General features: G+C 37.9%; 1 protein-coding gene across 2 annotated transcripts in view; it reads right to left on the bottom strand.

Annotated features, from left to right (window-relative positions):
* RNGTT (RNA guanylyltransferase and 5'-phosphatase) overlaps positions 1–20,168 on the bottom strand; it is a 242,395-nt gene that overhangs the window by 165,085 nt on the left and 57,142 nt on the right. For both annotated transcript variants that reach the window (XM_059941605.1, XM_059941606.1), the window contains exon 9: positions 8,013–8,148. In XM_059941605.1, coding sequence (XP_059797588.1) covers positions 8,013–8,148 — 136 coding nt within the window. The remainder of the gene's footprint in view (positions 1–8,012; positions 8,149–20,168) is intronic.

The following is a 20,168-nucleotide window of genomic DNA, read 5'->3' as shown; positions in this document are numbered from 1 at the left end:
GCCTGTCCCCACCAGCCAGATTAGAAAGTCTCATAACTCACAGGGCATTGAGTACTCAGAAGGATCTTGTCTCAGTAGTGGAGGATAATTATCCCTAGACTTAAGACTCCTCACCTAACAAATCTTAAAAACAAGACTCAAAGGTACAAACTAGTTCCAAGTAAATTAACTGCATCTCAGAACAAAGCTCAAGAATATTTATAGGAATACAAAAATACTGAGCCCGCAACAAGGTAAAATTCAAAACGTCTGGCAGCCAATCAAAAATTACCAGGTATGCAAAGAGACAAAAATATACAACTCATAAAGAGGAGAAAGAAAATCCATCAAAATAGGCCTAAAACTGTGAGAGACGTTAGAGCTAGCAGGCAAAAATATTCTAACAGTATTCCATATATTCAAAAAGGTAAGTAGAGACACAGAAGACTTAAAAAAGACTCAAATTCAATTTCCAGAGGTGAAAACTACAGTGTCTGAGGTGAAAAATACTGTGGTTGGGATGAACAGCGGTTTAGATGCTGGAGAAGGAGAGATTCATGAACTTGAAGACAAATCAATACAAACTATCCAAAATGAAACACAAAAAGAAAAGTTTGTTGTTGTTTTAATGAAAGAACATTAGTAATTAAATCTTCAACAGGTGGAAGGGTAAAAATGCACAAAAACGTTCTACTTTTGATGAGAATTGTAAACCCACAGAAAAAAGATGCTGAATCCTTTATTACGGGCCCTACCAAAAAAACCACAAAATCTGCATGTTTGACTTTCCTAACCTCTGTACTTTTCCATATTCCATTGCCTTTAGTTGAAGTTCCCAGGCATCCACTCTTCTGCCTACCCATTTAATATTTCCTGAGCCCAAACTATACGCTATGCTCTAAGTGCTGGAGAAGTTAAGCACACAGTCCCTAGCTTCAAGGGGCTCAGAGTCATAGAAAGAGAGGAAAATATAAAAGTACCTAGGTCCAAGGGCTACAGTTTTAATGATAGATGGTCATACAGATAGACTGACCATGTAGCTATCTGTCTAAACCAGGATACTTTTGAGAGTGAAAGAGATTGCTATTAATAACTATACTAAGATAACAAGTATTCATCTTTACTATTCCAGTCAAATAAGGGCATACTGTATAAACATAAGGAGAAGGAGTAGTTATTTCTACTTGAAGAGTAAGACAAAGGTTTGATAATAAGGTGAGAAACCCATTAGCTGAATCCTGAAAGAGGTGGTGGATATCTTCTAGCAGGATGGTGGACAGGCCAAATGGTATTTAAAAGGCATGGAAAAGGTGGTAAACTATCCAAAGCTCAGTAATAGGTGGGACTTATGCTTTCAAGGGCTCACAGTCAAAGATGATGCTAAAGGCTTAGGCGTGGCCCAGATAAAAGGAATATTACATTGCACACTTTGGCTTTCATGCTTTCAGCAATGGAGAACCACTGAAGGGGTGTTTTGGGTTTTTTTTTAATAAATTTATTTGTTTTATTTATTTATTTTTGGCTGCGTTGGGTCTTCGTTGCTGCGCACGGGCTTTCTCTAGCTGCGGTGAGCGGGGGCTTCTCTTGTTGCAGAGCATGGGCTCTAGGCACGCAGGCTTCAGTAGTTGTGGCGCACGGGCTTAGTAGTTGTGGCTTGCAGGCTCTAGAGCACAGGCTCAGTAGTTGTGGCGCACGGGCTTAGTTGCTCCACGGCATATGGGATCTTCCCAGACCAGGGCTCGAACCCATGTCCCCTGCACTGGCAGGCGGATTCTTAACCACTGCGCCGCCAGGAAGCCCCCACTGAAGGGTTTTAATGAAAGGAAGTAATTAACTGTGGAAAACCTGTGGGCTTTCAAAGCTCATCTCAAAGGTAACCCATTCCTTGAAATCCTTCCAGATAAGGCCCACTTGGTTCTAATTATCATAGTTAAGTGATGAAATGTTCCTGAATTAGATAGCAGTGGTTGCATAATCTTGTGAATATTAAAAACCACTGACTTATATACCTTAGAATGGTAAATTATATTTCAACTTTTTCAATAAAGTTAAATTTTAAAAAGAAAACGAAATCCTAAAATCAGTTCTTCAGAGTGAAGGAAAATGATGGAACCCCAGATACACAGCATATATTAAACGTCAGCTATGTACGTGTTGATTACACACGTTCTATAAATACAGGCACAACAAAATGACTAAAAGGAAATACATCAAAATGTTAAAATTTAATCTCTTCTTGATAGTTGAGTTCTATTTTATAACATACAGACTTCCTAAAATTTTAACAATGAGCATGCATATTCCTTTATAAAAAATTAACAGATGAAAAGACATGCCATTTTCCCAAGACTTTTGTATTAACTTTAATGATTAACTGCTATATCCTCCTCTTATCCTCAGTATAAAATTGATTGAACTTCACTGATTTGTTTCAAGTGAATTACTGCCGTATTTCTAAACTCCTACTTTCCACATTCTGTGGGTCAAAGAACATAATCTAGAGAGCAAAACAAAAGCTTCAATGCTCACATCTGACAGCCAGACAATTAGGCAGTTTGAGTTATTCTCGGATTTGGAACTTTACAAAAACAATTTGCAAATGAAAATGTAGAAGAAACAGGAAACTACATAGGACTGTTTTAATTAACTAAGTGGAAAAACAGATATGGCAACTATAATTCTGGTCCAAGTAAACTGACATCATGAATCATACTGCTATTTTAAAACCTCACAAAAGTCTATTATGTTGCTCTCAGTTATCCAAGTTTGGGGTGAAAATAAATAGTACTAAGTTAAATCTGCAGGTGGTTAAGCATCTAATTTTTAAGCAGTATTTCCTACCTGGAATGCCCTTGGCCCATGTCCAACAAAAATCTCTTTCTATAGAAATCTTCCCATATCTAAGGCCAACTCCTCTATAAACCATCTTTAGTTCCTAACTAGATGTAATTCATTTCTCCTCTAAACCACCAAAGGACTTGTTTTAAATGCCAATCTTCCAGTTATTGTTTTATTCATTACCTATCATTCCCCATCCCGACCCAATGAAGTAAGATGTCTCCAGGGTGAGGCCTTCTCCTCAACCTTCTAAGCAATGCCTGCACTCCTGGTGTGGTACGTGATAGGAATGAAAAACTACACTAAACTTTTGCAAATGCTATAACTTGAGAGTCTTTTTCTTCCTTTTATTTTATGAATTACAATGTTAAAAAACTATCTTAAATAAAATGAAAGGAACAAAAATCAAAATAAATATTCTTGCTGTTCCCATGAACCAATTACCAGAGCTGCTGTATTGGCAATGCAGATTATGGACAGCACAACTCCAGGGGTAGCCGTCACATCAACTACGATAAGAACGGAACACCTTAGAGACGCACAGTAGCAATACTTCCAACCTTATGCAGTGGCTCTGTCAACCACAAGGGGGTGTGTGTGTGCACATGCAGCATATGTGTGCACACATGCACAAATGTGTTAAAAAATTTACGTATGGGGCTTCCCTGGTGGCGCAGTGGTTGAGAATCTGCCTGCTAATGCAGGGGACACGGGTTCGAGCCCTGGTCTGGGAAGATCCCACATGCCACGGAGCAGCTGGGCCCGTGAGCCACAACTACTGAGCCTGCGCGTCTGGAGCCTGTGCCCCGCAACGGGAGGGGCCGCGATAGTGAAAGGCCCGCGCACCGCGATGAAGAGCGGTCCCCGCACCGCGATGAAGAGTGGCCCCCACTTGCCGCAACTAGAGAAAGCCCTCGCACGAACCAAAGACCCAACACAGCCAAAAATAAATAAATAAATAAATAAATAAAGTAGCTATAAAAAAAAAAAAATTTTACGTATACATGTCAAAATATTTTACCACACACACCGTCACTGATATAAAAATTTATAATACTAGTAGCCTCACAGAGTGCACAGTATAGACAATTCTGTTACTCTATAGTTACTCTTTGTTCAGTCTCCGTTTGCCACTCAGTCTCAATCAACTATACTACCTTCTTTCCTTCTTTCTAATCTTTATATCCAGCTCAGTCAACCTCTCCCTGGACTCCTGTCATCACTCTTTAGGACCCATCTAAAATTTTCCTTGATCTCATGTCCACTGCTCTTCTCCACAGAACCTCAAACTCTCACTCTCTCTAGGTCACATCCTGAACCTTCTCATCACCCAAAACTATACCTCAGAAGTGGCTGATTCAAACATCTCATTCTCCAATCACAGTCTTCCATCTTCTGGCTTGCACACTCCAATATTTACCTGGTAAATTTTTTAAAAAGCAATGGGATGGGGGCAACAAGCATTCAGGTCACTTGGAAAATGGTACTCCCTCTGTTAAACAAATAAATACATATTTTATGCATGTGGCTTTCATTAGGGTAATTCTATCATTGAGAGTTTAAATGAACATTCACAAGCTACTCACTATTTTCCCAATATCATTGGTATAAATCTGAAACAGAGAAGCAAATTTCATCTTAAGACAGGAAGCATTCTCATACAAATTCCAGAGACTATTAGCCAGATATAGTTCAATCTGCCTTGTGAAAAAGGTTCAATACTGAAAAAGTGAAGAAATATTAAAGAACATGAGTAGCATCCCTGTAGAAAAGAAACTTACAGTTGTGGGAAGTCATAAGAAAGATGTAGAGTCCCTTTTCCCTCAAAAGAAAAATAGTGAAGGTGTGGCAAAGAGATAAACCACACAACCAAACATAGCAAACAGAAAGGTAAATGGTCTGGAGATAAGCCTACCAGAGATCATTCTGCAGAGAAAAATACAAGCTTCTTGTTGTACAGATTTGCACATGAAGTGTAACATACTAATTCAGCCTAACTTCCCAAACAGCCTTGTTCACCCGAAAGCTAAATAAAGAGAGCAAAATCTAAGTGACAAATTTCAGAATAGCCAAGAGATTGGATATCCTTGCACTATCAGACATTAAATTGTATGCTAAAGTTACAGCATGTAAGTCAACCTAAAACTACCACAGGAAGACCAAAATATTAATGGAATGGGAAAGCGAATCAAGAAACAAACAACAATATAAGGGAATCCCATGTACGATAAAAATGATATATCTAATTAAAAAGGAAAAATACATTACATTAGCAGACTGGTGCTGAGGCAACAGTTTAGACATTTGGAAATAAATAAAACTGTATCCCTATCTTACTCCTTTTACCAAAATGTATCGTGGATAGATCAAATATTTAAATATGTAAATGAAACCATAAACGTATTAGAAGGAAAAACAGGGGACTATTATAATAATTCTGAAGTAAAAACATCTCTTTCTTAAAATGACACAAAAGCCAAATATTAAAAACCAAGGTGTTTAACTACTATATATAAAATAGATAACTAATAAGGACATACTGTATAGCACAGGGAACTCTACTCAGTACTCTGTAATAACCTATATGGAAAAGAATCTAAAGAAGAGTGAATATATGTATATGTATAACTGATTCACTTTGCTGTACATCTAAAACTAACACAACATTGTAAATCAACTATACTCCAATAAATATATATTTTTTAAAAACCAAGGTGTTTATAATTTACCTACATAAATTTAAACTTGTGCCACGGAAAACACCAGAAAAAATAATATTTTTTCAAAATATGGGTCATAAGGTAATACCCCAATAGACAAAAACTTCTCATAAATCAGTAAGAAAAACATGAACACCCAACAGAAAAATGTATGAAAGATCCGAATGGGCAACTCACAGAAGAAATATAGTAATTCTGTACTGTACTAAATACAGTAAAAAAGAAGTGAAAAAATATTAAGCCTCCTTAACAATTCACATAAATTAAGAGGTAAACATTTATTTCACTATGTGCCAGACACTATTATCAGCACTTTATATAAACTATCCAACTTAATCTTCACAACAGCACCAAGACCTAAGTACTGTTATTAGCCTAACTTCACTACAGATGAGGAAACTGAGTAAATGATATTAGGGCCCTCATACAATAACTCATGGAGCCAATAAGACACCATCAGTTAGAGTCAGGCTCTTAACCACTATGCTATACTGTCTCCTAAAATGAAAAAGTCATTTAAAATTAGAAGGTTTTAAATCTTCAAACCCCAGTGTTTAAGTCAGTGCATAGATCCTTTACAAATGGATGGCTGAACTGTACATGTGTTCAAACTTCCTGGAAAGAAGGGTGGCAATTATACATGTCAATGTTTAAAATGGGTAATGCCCTCAAATCCAGCATAGTGAACACAGTACAGTGTATCAGGTTACTGTCCCTGCCTTAGGAGGACCACTCCTCTTGTACTCCAAGTGGTACTGCCACCAATGAGTTCCTGGCCTCCACTGTCACTCTTCCTTGGATATATATATAACTCAGGCAAGGCCCTCTGGAATCTTCCCTGGGATTGATATATAGATATTGGGGAAAAAAGTTCCCTTTCTGCTTGGGTTGCAAGGCAACTTGCCTCCCACATGGAAAGAGCCTTCATGCAGAGTGAGAACAGACAGACAAGTAAGCAAAGAAAGAGAGAGAAAGACAGCATGCCCAATATCACTTGAGTCCCCAGATCCAGCCTGAAGCAAGCCAAGCTGAAACCTAATTATTTGTGCCAATTTACTTCTTTTTTCCTCAGTTACTTTAAGTAGAATCTCACTTCTAAGAATCTTAATTATAAAACTGCACAACTGTGAAAGAAAAAGGTATAAGGATATGCATACAAGTACGTCTTATAGTACAAAAAACTACAAAAAATCCAAATGTCCACCAACAGAGGGCTGGCTAAATTAATTACAGAATTGTTTGTCAAACTTGCCTAATTAAAATCACTTGGGCATTTATTAAAAATAAAGATAACTTGACCCCTGGGAGAGTCTAATTCACTAGGTCTAGGATAGGCTACTGGGATAGGCCGTATTTTTAACAAGCACCCCCTATAATTTTCATAAGCAAGATAGTCTGGAAACCCCAAATTACAGTGTTTACATATACAGTGGTCTATCATTCAGACTTTTATGTGAAAAAGGTCCAAAACACATTGCTGAGTGAAAACAACACAAATTACAGAACAGATTAACATTTAAACCTTTTCATGCAAAATTATGTAACTATCCACGTGGGTACATATTTGACCAAAGTACTCATTTTCAGCCAGGGCAGAGGTACCTGTACTCAGAATCTTACTGGGACTGGAAGGGGTCCCAACTCCCCAAAAGATTCTGATAGACATTCTGTTTAAGAATCTATTCTCTGAGTTACTGTTACTAATATGAATGTGAATCCTTCAGGAGCAGATGTTAAGATTGAATGTTCTGGCACAGAGAAAAGTCTGGAATAATGTTCATCAAAATGATAACAGAAGTTACTCCAATGGTAGGAGTTCATATGATTTTTACCAGCTTTTTTGTAACGTTCTGTATTATTTTAATTTTTATTTACAATGAACCAATACATTTAGAATTGGGGAGAAGAAAGCTGTCTGCACAGGAGAAAGTTAAAATATTTTTAATCAAGTAATTTTGTGATTATTAAATATAGATTTTCTGAATGGGAAAATTCTTATCAGCTTTCAAAATTCAAATGTAAAAGTACAAGTGGCTGCTTTCAAAGGCACGATCCTCTTTCAACAAGAACTATTAGTCCATATAGCTAAAGAACCAAGGAAAAATGTGATATGTCATATCACTCAATTAAAATTCGACTGACAAGTAAAACAATAAAATGAGTTTTTCAATAAGAATTTTTTTCAATCACAAAGAACAAAAAAATTAAGATTTAATTTTGTTCACTTATTCTGTATCTAAGACAATGATCAAGTGACAGTAAGTGCAGGTAAGAGATAAATGGAATTTAACATCTTAACAAAAACTAGATTCAATTGTTTAACTGTCAATTATACGCCAATAAAAAAAACTTTTTAAAAAAACTGGATCTGATTCTAAATTTCCTGTTTAATTATTAAAAATACACATTTACTTGCACAAGAAAGAAAAACAGCAATGTTTGATTTTTAAAAAAAAAAGATAAAATATGACTTACCCCATCTAGGAGAGTATTTGATAAATGCATGCGGAGATCTTTACGAAATGGAAATTCCAGATTTGAAACATGAAACACTGAATTATCTCTATCAATCATAAAAACTTCATTTGTGCCATCAATCAACATCATATACCTTAAATGAAACATTAAAAAGATAATATTAACAGTAAAATTCAAGAATAGAGTCGTAAGGAATAACAGTTGAATTGTTTTTCCTTAGACTTAAACAATAGCTGCCTGGAATAATGTTCACCAGAGTCCCCCCCTCCACCATCATTCAGATTAAAGTACCACAAATAACAAATTCTTTTTTAAAGAAGTTTTTGTTTCCTATAAAAAACATAGGGTATAGAGAAATCAAAGCTCTTTATGGAAACAATGTGATGTTCAAGAGCAACCTTATAACCCATCTTAGGAGAGAACGGTTGTCTGACTTTTATTAGATCTTAAACATCAAAGTTTACAAAACACACAAACACACATATATGTAATTATGTAATTTTATTGGCCCAACAACTATACAAATTAGGGGTTACTCTCTCCACTTTGCAGTAAAAAAAGAAAGTGATTTGCAAATGGCCAGACATCAAAGTACCTAATGTTCCTTCTACCACACAACAGTGAGCAGAACAGCTAACCCCTCTCTTTGAATTAATGTGATGATATAACCAGATACCACCATTTCAGGTACAATGCTCATTCATTACTATAAAATTAAAATATTTTTTAACACAAGCTCATGAGAATTTTTATTAGCCAATCAATATATGGGGGAATTTATATACTTTAAAATGTGTCATCCTTCAAATGGCCAAGTTACTATCACTGATTCCCAATTAGTTGATCGTCAAGAACAGAGCTCTACTGCACACCATATATAAAAATAAAGTCCAGATGAATTCAAGTCAAAGAAATTACAGACCAACAGGCTATACTACCAAACAGATAATAGCAAGATTTGGTATGAAAATGGAGACCATACCCAGGTACCAAACTCTTCAAAGAATGAGAGAAATCTGACAGCAATAAATTAGAAAGTTAAAAGTCATGAGCCTCAAAGGGACAGAAGAATCACTGTGCAGTTTTGTTTGTTGTTAAATGAAACACTGGAAGACTAACAGTCTGGATGTACCACTGAGAAAGGAGGAGAATGCGGACCATCTGCCTAATTTCCTACCCATGAGGTAGGTCAGAAAAAAAAAGCAGCAACTCAAAGATGGAGCTAAATCAAGTTAAGGCTGGGGGACAGAAGAAACGTTCAACAAAGAGACAGAAGCAAACGTAGTACATGGCGGCTAATATAGAGGACAACTTGTTTCCCACAAACAAGTGTTCTAAAAAACAGAGAGACGTGTTCAGGACAGACGAGGAGAAATGGGAGGGCTGATTAAGGTAACAGAAGTGTGTGACAACAGGCCGAAGAGCAGCAAGGTAGACCAAAGGGGCTGACTTTTGGGGACTGGATTGGAAGCATGCTGTTACTAGTGTTTTCAAAATAATTAGTCGTAGCAGGCCCCTGGAGAGGAGGTGAAGGACTTGGGCCCTTGCTATGTATTGAAAGGGCTGTATCCTTAGGAGATGGGGATTCTGAAGACTCAGGTTGCACTTGGAAAAAGAAAATCAGCCTCAGTCTGGACTGACTGTGCATCTGAGAAAGTCAGACCAACTGCCGGGCCAGCAGGCTGGCAGACAACAGGAATACTTAGTTCCCAAAGCTCTCCTGCACATGCTTTCCAAAAGCAGCAAATCCTGGTAGATAGGGAGAATCTAGTCTTCTTGAAGAAGTCAACCTTGCCCTGTGTGGTGTTTCAAAGAGAATTTAAATCAACATAAGAATAGGGCAAATAAGGACTTCCTTGGCAGTCCAGTGGTTGAGACTCTGAACTTCTACTGCAGGGGACATGGGTTCGATCCCTGGTTGGGGAACTAAGATCCCGCATGCCGCGCTGAGTGGCCAAAAATAAAAAAAGAATAGGGCAAATAAAAAGCCTTGTGATACCTTCTGCAAAAATGGTACTGAAGACACAATCCATCATGTTGTTTAAGGACCTAGGTCAGCATTTTGCAAACCTTATTATTTACTTTTAGGATTTCATGGCAAAATAAATTAGGGAAACACTATATCTTTCTCTGGGAAAGTCAAGATACATATCAGGAACATTTAAGGTTGTAAGAAAACATGTAAGGAGTAACTCAGTTTTCCTGGGTCTCTCCCATGTATATAGGAGGTATACATGTTATTAAACTTTTTCTCCAGTTTAAAAAAAAAGAAAACATACAAAAGTCTGTTTATCTTATTTAGCCCATTATTTCCTAAACTTAATCCTGATATCTGTTAATATCCGGCAGAATTAGTATTCTTTTCTCTCTCCTTTTTTTTATTTAATTTTTTTTTTTTTTTTAATTTTTCGCTGCATTGGGTCTTCGTTGCTGCACGCAGGCTTTCTCTAGTTGTGGTGATCGGGGGCTACTCTTCGTTGCAGTGCACAGGCTTCTCATTGCGGTGGCTTCTCTTGTCGTGGAGCATGGGCTCTAGGCACGCGGGCTTCCATAGTTGTGTCACACAGGCTCAGTAGTCGTGGCTCGCGGGCTCTAGAGTGCAGGCTCAGTAGTTGTGGCACATGGGCTTAGTTGCTCCGCGGCATGTGGGATCTTCCCGGACCAGGGCTCAAACCCGTGTCCCCTGCACTGGCAGGCAGATTCTTAACCACTGCGCTACCAGGGAAGTCCAGAATTAGTATTCTTTATTCACAGTTTGAGAAAAGCTGGCTTATGCTAACAAATTTCAGAATTCAGAAAAAAGAAACAGGACTTCCCTGGTGGCACAGTGGTTAAGAATCCGCCTGCCAATGCAGGGGACCCGGGTTCTATCCCTGCTCCGGGAAGATCCCACATGCCACGGAGCAACTAAGCTTGTGCACCACAACTACTGAGCCTGAGCTCTGGAGCCTGCGAGCCACAACTACTGAGCCTGCGCACCACAACTACTGAAGCCCACGCACCTGGAGCCCACGCTCCACGACAAGAGAAGCCACCACAATGACAAGCCCGTGCACCGCAATGAAGAGTAGCCCCCACTCACCACAACTAGAGAAAACCCGCGTGCAGCAATGAAGACACAACACAGCCAAAAATAAAAAAAATAAAATAAAATAAGAAAGAAAGAAAGAAACGGTTTCCCTCTTCTGATCATAAGATGACAACAAAAATTATATTTCCCTTTTCACTGGCTGCCCAGAAGCTCAGAATTAAATATTATGTTCAAATAGAATAAGTATTAAACCCCAGGGTGCTGGTACATTTTGCTTTTTCTGTCATAATTATTCTCTATTCATTTTTTAACACACATTTGAGATATATATATATATATATGAATGCATACATATCTTACTATCAGACTTTTCTTTTTACTTCAAGTGGAATATCAATTAAAAGAAAATACTATCTATGTATACTTATGCATAAACAGATTTAAAAGACCAAGGAAGGAAAGGCATTAGAAGATGGAATTCACTATAAAGGATTGCTCATGGGAAACTCAGCTTGCATCTGCAGAGATATCAGAGAAATTATTTAGCAGTTGGTATTCAGGGATTCTTCTGCACATATAAATTTTCAGGCTTTGGAACAGAAGTTTCTGGAATGTGATTTTTGGTTTGAACTCCAGTCATTCCGAATCACATGTACTTTTGTTACGTGATACCCATGAAAAATAAGAAGCTATTTCCTGTTAGGGAAGAAAGGTAAGGAATGTGGAAATAACCTCAATTGCAAATTTAATATACAGAATTACTAAATTATTTGTATTATATCCATTCTCATTATATCTCATTCTCAAAAGACAAAAATACAGAAGTTTCACTGAATTAGAAAGCATTGATTCACTCTTTATATTGAAGTATATACACCAAACCATATAAATAACAGAAAAGCCAAATTTATAAACTGCTTTTATTTATTTGTTTGTTTGTTTATTTATTTATTTATTTATCTATTTATCGCTGCGCTGCGCGGCTTGCGGGATCTCAGCTCCCCGAACCCTGGGCCCTCGGCAGGGAAAGCGCAGAGTCCTAACCACTGGACCGCCAGGGAATTCCCGTATAAACTGCTTTACTTTAAATACTGGTTTTCCAGCTTGACTAGAAACTATCCTTCGCAGCAGTCACTGAGATGTGAGATAGCTAATCAAGTAAAACCACCAATTATACATTAATACAATTCAGGAAGTACATAATTAAAGAGGAAAACTGATTAAAAACAAAATATTGGTAACTAATACCACCTTAGAGTTTTAACTCATATTCCTAATAGTAGTCTGAGGGTAAAATAATCTTTAAACATCTTATAATTTAAATTTATCACCAATATTCATTAATATGGAAAGAGATCCACAATATATTAAATGAAGAAAAAGCAAGTTAAAAATCAGAATGTATGACTATGAGGGGTAGGGAGATAAAACTCTGTATGAATAGTAAAATAGATAGGAAAGCCTACACCAGAGAATTATCATCTCTATGCGGAATTATCAACAATATTTGCTTTCCTCATTATATTTTTTTGTACTTTTAAGAAATTATAGAAATAAGCACAAATTGCTTTTACAAGCCAGGGGGGAAAATATTAAAGCTACAGAAAAAACAAAAAATAGAAATACAGTCTAATCAGAGTCTGAGAAATGTTTTTTCCTTTGGCAATAAAATAAGATGGGATGTTAAACCTCGATGGTCATATACCACAGCAGCTTCAACATTAGAAGGTATTTCTCCTCTCCTATTATAAAGCATTCATAGTGGGTAATAAAAACAGAAAAGTTGATCATTTAAATTGATTCATTTCACCACCATCTCTTGTACCAATTCCTATCAAACTCACTATGGTTTTTTGTTTTAAATGATTAACCAGTTAATTTTTTAAAATACTTACTAAAGGGCCAACAAGTTATCAGGCACAGATGCTAGAAATATAACAATGAACAGCACAGGTTCTTCACCTAACTTCATATAATTTGTACCCTTAGCAAGAAAACAAGACATTAAACAAATAATCCCAAACATAATAAGTATTGACAAGGTGAAGTACTAGGCACTACAGGAGCATACAAAAGGCAGAACCTGTCAGAGTTTAGATATCAGGAAAGGCATCCCAGAGGGATTCTCATGTAGCTGATAATAACAGCAGGTTATCATCACTTAGTGAGCAATGGCTATGCAGGGAGCAGTGTTCAAAGCCCTTTATATTAACTCAATTAAGCCTTACAACAATCTTACCATGTAGAGAAAATTATTGTCCCCATATTCCAGATGAGGAAACTGAAACCACAGTAAGTAACCTGCCCAAGGCCATAAAGCTGGCAAAATAGCAAAGGTGTTATTAAAACCTAGACAATAAACTATCTCGACAGCCTCTACAGTATCCTGCCTCTACCTGCATTGTGCAGAAGTTAACCGAGCAACTTCTGTGGGGGGTGGAGGGAAAAGGGAAGGGGAGATGGGGTGTGTGGTGAGAACCAGTGCTTGGTACAGTCTACCAGTTGCAATATCCTTGAGACAAAAACAGAAGGTGTGTGTTTTGGCAACAAAAAATTCAGAATACAGAAGAATGGAGAGAAAGACGAAAATGGCATGGCTTGAGTCTAGAGAAGTAGTCAAGGACTTAGTGATTCATGAAAACTCTTTTTCACTTTATTCTAGAAAGTGGAAAACCACTTGCATGAGACAAACAGAAACCATAATGGGTAATTCAAACCCAAGAGATGTAATACAGGAAACTGGTTACAAAGATATTGGAAAGCTGAAAAGGTTAACAAGGGAAGATGAAGATAACGAGAGATGAGTAACTGCAAGAAGCACTACCACCCAAAGGGCTGCGGGAACAAAACAGAAGAGGCGTGTTATCAGAGGCCAGGAGCTTGGAGGATGGGCGTTGCTGAGCCTGGAAGAGGGTGGGGAGGTCCACGGAGCTCAGGGCTCAAACCTCTAAGGAGGTGGCACCAAATGGCTAAGACCTGGACCTCTAAGGAGAGGAGCACAGCACCTCAAGTTTCAGTCTCTACAGAGGAAGCACAGAAGGGAGGATACTCAAACAGCCTAGTGGGTGAGGAAATGCAAGTGGCACTCATTTGCCTAAGATGCACCCTCCAGAAGCTGGCCCCTCTGAGAGGGAGCAGTGCGCTTGGTGCTGGGAGTGCCAAAAGAAGTTGGGAACGAAGTAAGAGTTGTCGCTGGCGGCTGGAGGGGTAAAGAAAGTAGAAACAAGAGAAGTCCCTTCTCTCACCTTCCTAATTCCTTCGTGCTCCCCATGGTAAAACCCAACAGAAGGCGAGCTGGCAAGAGAGTCAGAGAAATGCAGTTTGCGGAGTCCCTCATCACAGTTTAAAAGGGTGGAACGGGAGCTGAGAAATAGCAGGTAGAGAAACACAGACCACTGAAAGGCTTTTAGCAAACTAACAGCACAATCTGACCTGCACTTTTCAAAGTTCACCTCCACGTAATGTATACTCCTATAGGATAGGAACCGATCTGTAGACCAGAGAAATTATGAGGCTTTTACGGTACTCCAAGTGGGACTACAGTGGCAATGATAACTTAGAGGTAAGCGGATAAATTCAAAACGTGTAAGAGGCAGACTGACGGGATAGTGTGCCCTTGACTGGCTGCGGGGCTGAGGGGCAGAAGAAGTCGAGGAGGACTCCCAAGCTTCTGGCAGGAGGAATGAGTGCACTTTATTTGCTGAGCCGTGGAGCACTGGAGGAGGAAGCAGTCGCTATTCAGTTTCGTTGGGGAGAAGTGAGACAGGATACGGACATGGATCTTTTCATTTTTACATCGGAAACCAAAAGGCCCAGATTTTCTCTATCCCTGTCTCTAGCAGGTTGGAAGTAGGGTCTAAGTCAGACAACCAAATGCTCCCTTCCCAGAACTTTTAACTTGAGTGACAGTGAGGCACAGGAATAGATGAAAAATGATTCAGAGCGACAGCAGAGGCACCGTCACCAAGTGCCTACGGGTGGCTTCCTATTCCAAGTGTTCCTGTGCCTGACCTTGGCTCTGGTCCTTGCTGCCTGGCTTCCCTTGATTCCTATCCATTTTCTGAGACTGGTTCTCCTGAGAGCCAGCCTTCCAATATATTCCTTTGTTTACATTAGCCAAAGTTGATTTCTACTGCTTACAGTCGATGCAATGCTAATGGATATGCTGTTCGGTTGTTGTTGTTTTTTTCCCATTTTGCCCACTATATACTGCTGAATTCAAGTAAGTTATATATGCCCATGACAGAACCACACTGTAATGTCCCCCAACCTATCCTCAACACCAATGGTTATGTGATACCAGCTCTTTACACAATAACTTCATGCCAAGAGATATGCCATCTATTTCCTGTCCTTCAACAGAGATAAGTGTACAATGTTAAGCCCAGAGTCTACCTTCCCTTTGTATCTTTTCCCTCATAAGAATTCACTGCCAAACCTCTACTGTTTCTATACCAGCTACATTTCCTCTCATTTCTATTCCCAGTAGAACTGGCATACAGCCTCTGAAACCTAATTCTCGAGATTGTAGAGAAATAGTTATATTAAAATCTCTTGTAAAGAAATTCACAATTTAGAGCCACTTCCCCAGATACAATCATAAACCTTCCTGACATAAGAGCAGTTGGTCAGACTCTGGCCCTGACCCACCAACACCTGTCAGACATTATTCCAGAAATGATGCAAGAACTGCTGACTTGCTGAACCCCAGCTTTCTTCCTTCCCCATGGGGATTTAGGCACACTTTGCCTTTTTCTCTCACTAGCTCACTGCTCAGTAAAATTGATCTCTGGTAATCTCTTTTGCAAAGTATATCCACATCCTCTTTAACACATTTTCCCCCCATTTCTTTCAACTCTTAAACCAAAGAGAAATTTATGTTATGTACATTTTACCACAATTTTTAAAAATGAAAAACCATTTTCCTCCTTCTCACCTTGTTCACTTAGTTCCATTAATGAGCCTAAGAGAGCTCTAATAGAGGCTAGTGACACACCTGTATCAAGCAAAATTAAAAGTCGTGAGTTTTTGATCCACCTAGACAAAATAATCAGTGTCACAAAGTCCCCTCACAGTCTCCATCATGCTCTCAATCTAGCTCCTCCTCATCTTATAAAACTCAAATTTGTTTTCCCCAACAGAGTTTTTATAAACTTCTTTATTTGTTGCAATATAGTTTGTTTGGTTACCTGTATTGAAACAGTACATATTGTCACTTTTCACAGCAGACAAACACAGCAAATGATTTAGCTACCTTAGGAATTAAGCAAGCTTTATAGGCTAGGTTGGGAACCTAACCACCATTTAGACTACAATTCTATGGAAACACAACCTAAAGTCTACCAACATAAATTAAGGAATCTCAGAAAAAGACTTCAGATAACTTGAAACCATCACCGTTTACACTGCTTCCACAAAAAGACCAATATTTGATGATAAAACAATGTAATCCCTACACACAGCTTTACTTTCAAACGTAATGCTATCTATAATCTGTTTATCTGACACAAATAACATTTCAACCTTTGAAAACAAAAACTATTTGAAGTACAGCTTTACCTTATTTTATCTTCCCAGAAACTCAAAGAACTCATATTAAGGTCATTCTTATTTTCACATTAACAAATTAAAGAGAACATAGACACAAACAGTAACACTACCGCCACCTAACCTTTTTTAAATTTTTTATTTCTGCTATTAACAATCACTGAAATGAAGACACAGTCCTAACATATTCTTCACATAACTGTGAAGACAGTTCTCTTCATCAAAAACTATCAAAATTTTCATTCAACATTATAAAAGATTCCAACCTAACAGGTATTTTTATCTTGATTTACTGATTCTATACACAGCATAGACTTCTTCAAAAGGATTAGCTCCTTTTTAATCTTCATATCACATCAATTTAAAGTTATAAAACAGATGTGATTAAAGTTTTATAGTCTTAAATTCACTTTAAGACCACAGCTTCATTCTATTATGTGATCACTTGTATACATACAACAGTAATTAAACAGACAACGTGTATTATTTAATTTTAAACTGCAAAGCCCATTCACTTCCCCACAAATTTAATTGTCAAACTTGTCTAACCAGCCTCTGATCTTAGAATGTTAATTGTATATTAAATGGCAGGTCAAAAGCATGCCACTGAACATTTGAACAGTTTGCCAACATTTACATGTATCCTACTTAAGCATAGTCATCTTTATTTTATATGTTGTTTACACAGCAAATTTTCCACTATGTTATGTTCATCTGAGTTTTAAGTTTGGTACTTGGTAAACTTTGTCTATGGAAAAATCATCAGTCAAAAGACTTTTATTTCAACTTGGGTAATTCATCGCAAATAAATCTTGAAGACCTAGGGGTATCTACCATTTAAAAAAAAAAAAAATCCCAAATCCTCCAAGCCTTCTCATTAAAATATCATGTATGCCTATTTCTATTAATAGAGAGTAAAAATTTTTAAATCACAGATGTTTCTGTTTCAAGAAACCCCCTTCAACCAGCAAGATTTAGTCTGTGCAAGCTTAAAAATCAACGCTCTAAAAGAATCTGGCAGGTGTAGGGCCCAGTATCAGCTTCTAGAGTCCTCCCTCCCATTCCACAGAATTAATGATACATAATACCAATAATCAAGTATATAATAAGATTTAGAGTAAATTTCTTCCAAACCACTCAACAATTTAAAAATTTAATTTTCTTACTTTATTTTCATGAAGTATGAATGGTACCAGTGCTATCATTATGGGCTTTGGGAAGAAAATTCCAGTTCCAGAGTCTGTAACACCAGATTCAATCTGCTTGCCATCTAGACCACTAAAAAATAGGCAGGCATCTGTAACCAAAAATCTCATCAAATATTATAAAATGATTCCAACTGCCCAACTCCTAAGTATATGCTTTTTTTTTTTAAATAAATTTATTTATTTATTTATTTATTTATTGGCTGGGTTGGGTCTTCGTTGCTGCAGGCAGGCTTTCTCTAGTTGCGTTGAGCAGGGACTACTCTTCATCACAGTGCGTGGGCTGCTCATTGAGGTGACTTCTCTTTGTTGCAGAGCACGGGCTCTAGGCGCAAGAGCTTCAGTAGTTGTGGCACACAGGGTTAGTTGCTCTGCAGCATGTGGGATCTTCCCAGACCAGGGCTCGAACCCGTGTCCCCTGCATTGGCAGGCGGATTCTTAACCACTGCACCACCAGGGAAGTCCCTAGGTATATGCTTTAACTTCAGAAGTGCAACTGTCTTATCCCTTTCTCATTTTGCCATCCTCCACTGCTCAGAAATATGTACATGCCTACTGCTAAGCCTATGTATGTGTAAAACTATACCTTGTCCTAAAATACATTACCTTCAAACTCTTACTCAAAACTCCCTTTCATGAAATCTCTTATACTCTAAATAACAGGTCCTATTCAAATCACACTATCACTCTAAGTTTTCTAAACATTATAAATCTAATATGTACAAAAAAGAATTGCCTCTGATAGAAGAGAAGCATACAGGGAGCAAGCGGGAGCCTTAAAGCCCACTTCAAGGAATTTTAACTTTACTTTTAATTGAGCTGAATTACAACTAAAATGCAACACATGTTAAAAGATAAAATAATATACTATATGTTGTTCATTAGTGAACATTAGTTATAGAGGTATTTTATTACATACCATTAATTATATATTAATATATAGTAAATAGGGGGGAAGATATCTATAGGCAAAACAGAAGGCACCAACATAGAAAGATATGTGGGAGTCCACTGTGGAGGTTAAGACATTCATCCCAGACAGGCTCTTCCTAGCTGTGTGATTTTGCACAAATCGCTTGACTACTCTAAGATGCAGTTTCCTCATCCAAAGTCTCCACCTCCTAAGCTGGTTACAAGAATTAAACGAGTTAGTACCCTCAGGTTCAAAGCAGCATTATCCATGACAGCAACAGTGTAGAAGCAACCCAAGTGCCCACTGACAGACAAATGGATAAGTAAAATGTGGTATATATATTAAATGGAATATTATTCAGCCCTAAAAAAGGAGGGAAATTCTGAAGTATGCTACAATACAAATGAACCTTGAGGACATTATGCTAAGTGAAATAAGCCAGTTACAAAAAGACAACTACTGTATGATTCCACCTATACGAGGTACCTAGAGTAGTGAGAAATCAGAAAGACCAAAAGTAGAATGGATGGTTACCAGGGGCTGGGAGAACTGGGGAATGGGGAATTATCATTTAAAGAGTATAGAGGGCTTCCCTGGTGGCACAGTGGTTAAGAATCTGCCTGCCAATGCAGGGGACACGGGTTCGAGCCCTGGTCTGGGAAGATCCCACATGCCGCGGAGCGACTAGGCCCGTGCGCCACAACTACTGAGCCTGCGCGTCTGGAGCCTGCGCGTCTGGAGCCTGTGCTCCGCAAAGAGAGAGGCCACGACGGTGAGAGGCCCGCGCACCGCGATGAAGAGTGGCCCCTGCTCGCCGCAACTGGAGAAAGCCCTCGCAAAGAAACGAAGACCCAACACAGCCAAAAATAAATATAAATAAATTTATTAAAAATAAATAAATAAATAAAGGGTATAGAGTTTTAGTTTTGCAAGATGAAAAGAGTTCTGGACATGAATGGCAGTGATGTTTGCACACATTATGAATGTATTTAATACCACTGAACTAGATACTTAAAAATAGTTAAGATGGTAAATTTTATGTTATGGGTATTTTACCACCATAAAAAAAAATGAAAAAGAAAAAGAATTAAATGAATTAATATATGAAGAATAAAGAACAGTACCTGGCACATGGTAATAAAATGTAAGCTATTGTTATTATACTATGTCCAGGGCACATAGTAAGTACTTAATTAAGGTTGGATATCATTATTATTAATACTGTGACTACTACTTTACACAATCCAAAAAAGAGTCAAGGTCATTAATAAACAAAGTCTGGATAAGACAGAAAGGATTCATTTCCTGTAGGCAGGGAAGAAGAGGACATCTCTTCTGAACAGAGAGGAAAAAGAGATGAGTGAACCAAAAATTTTGAAGTGCAGAAAAGTAAACCACAGGTAATTCTCTGTGAAGGTTACCCACAGCCCACAAACTCAAGCTTATATGCATCTTTA

This window comes from Balaenoptera ricei, chromosome 12, assembly GCF_028023285.1.
Source record: "Balaenoptera ricei isolate mBalRic1 chromosome 12, mBalRic1.hap2, whole genome shotgun sequence".
In the NCBI taxonomy this organism is placed as follows: Eukaryota; Metazoa; Chordata; class Mammalia; order Artiodactyla; family Balaenopteridae; genus Balaenoptera; species Balaenoptera ricei.
This window is presented reverse-complemented; position numbering and strand designations above follow the sequence as displayed.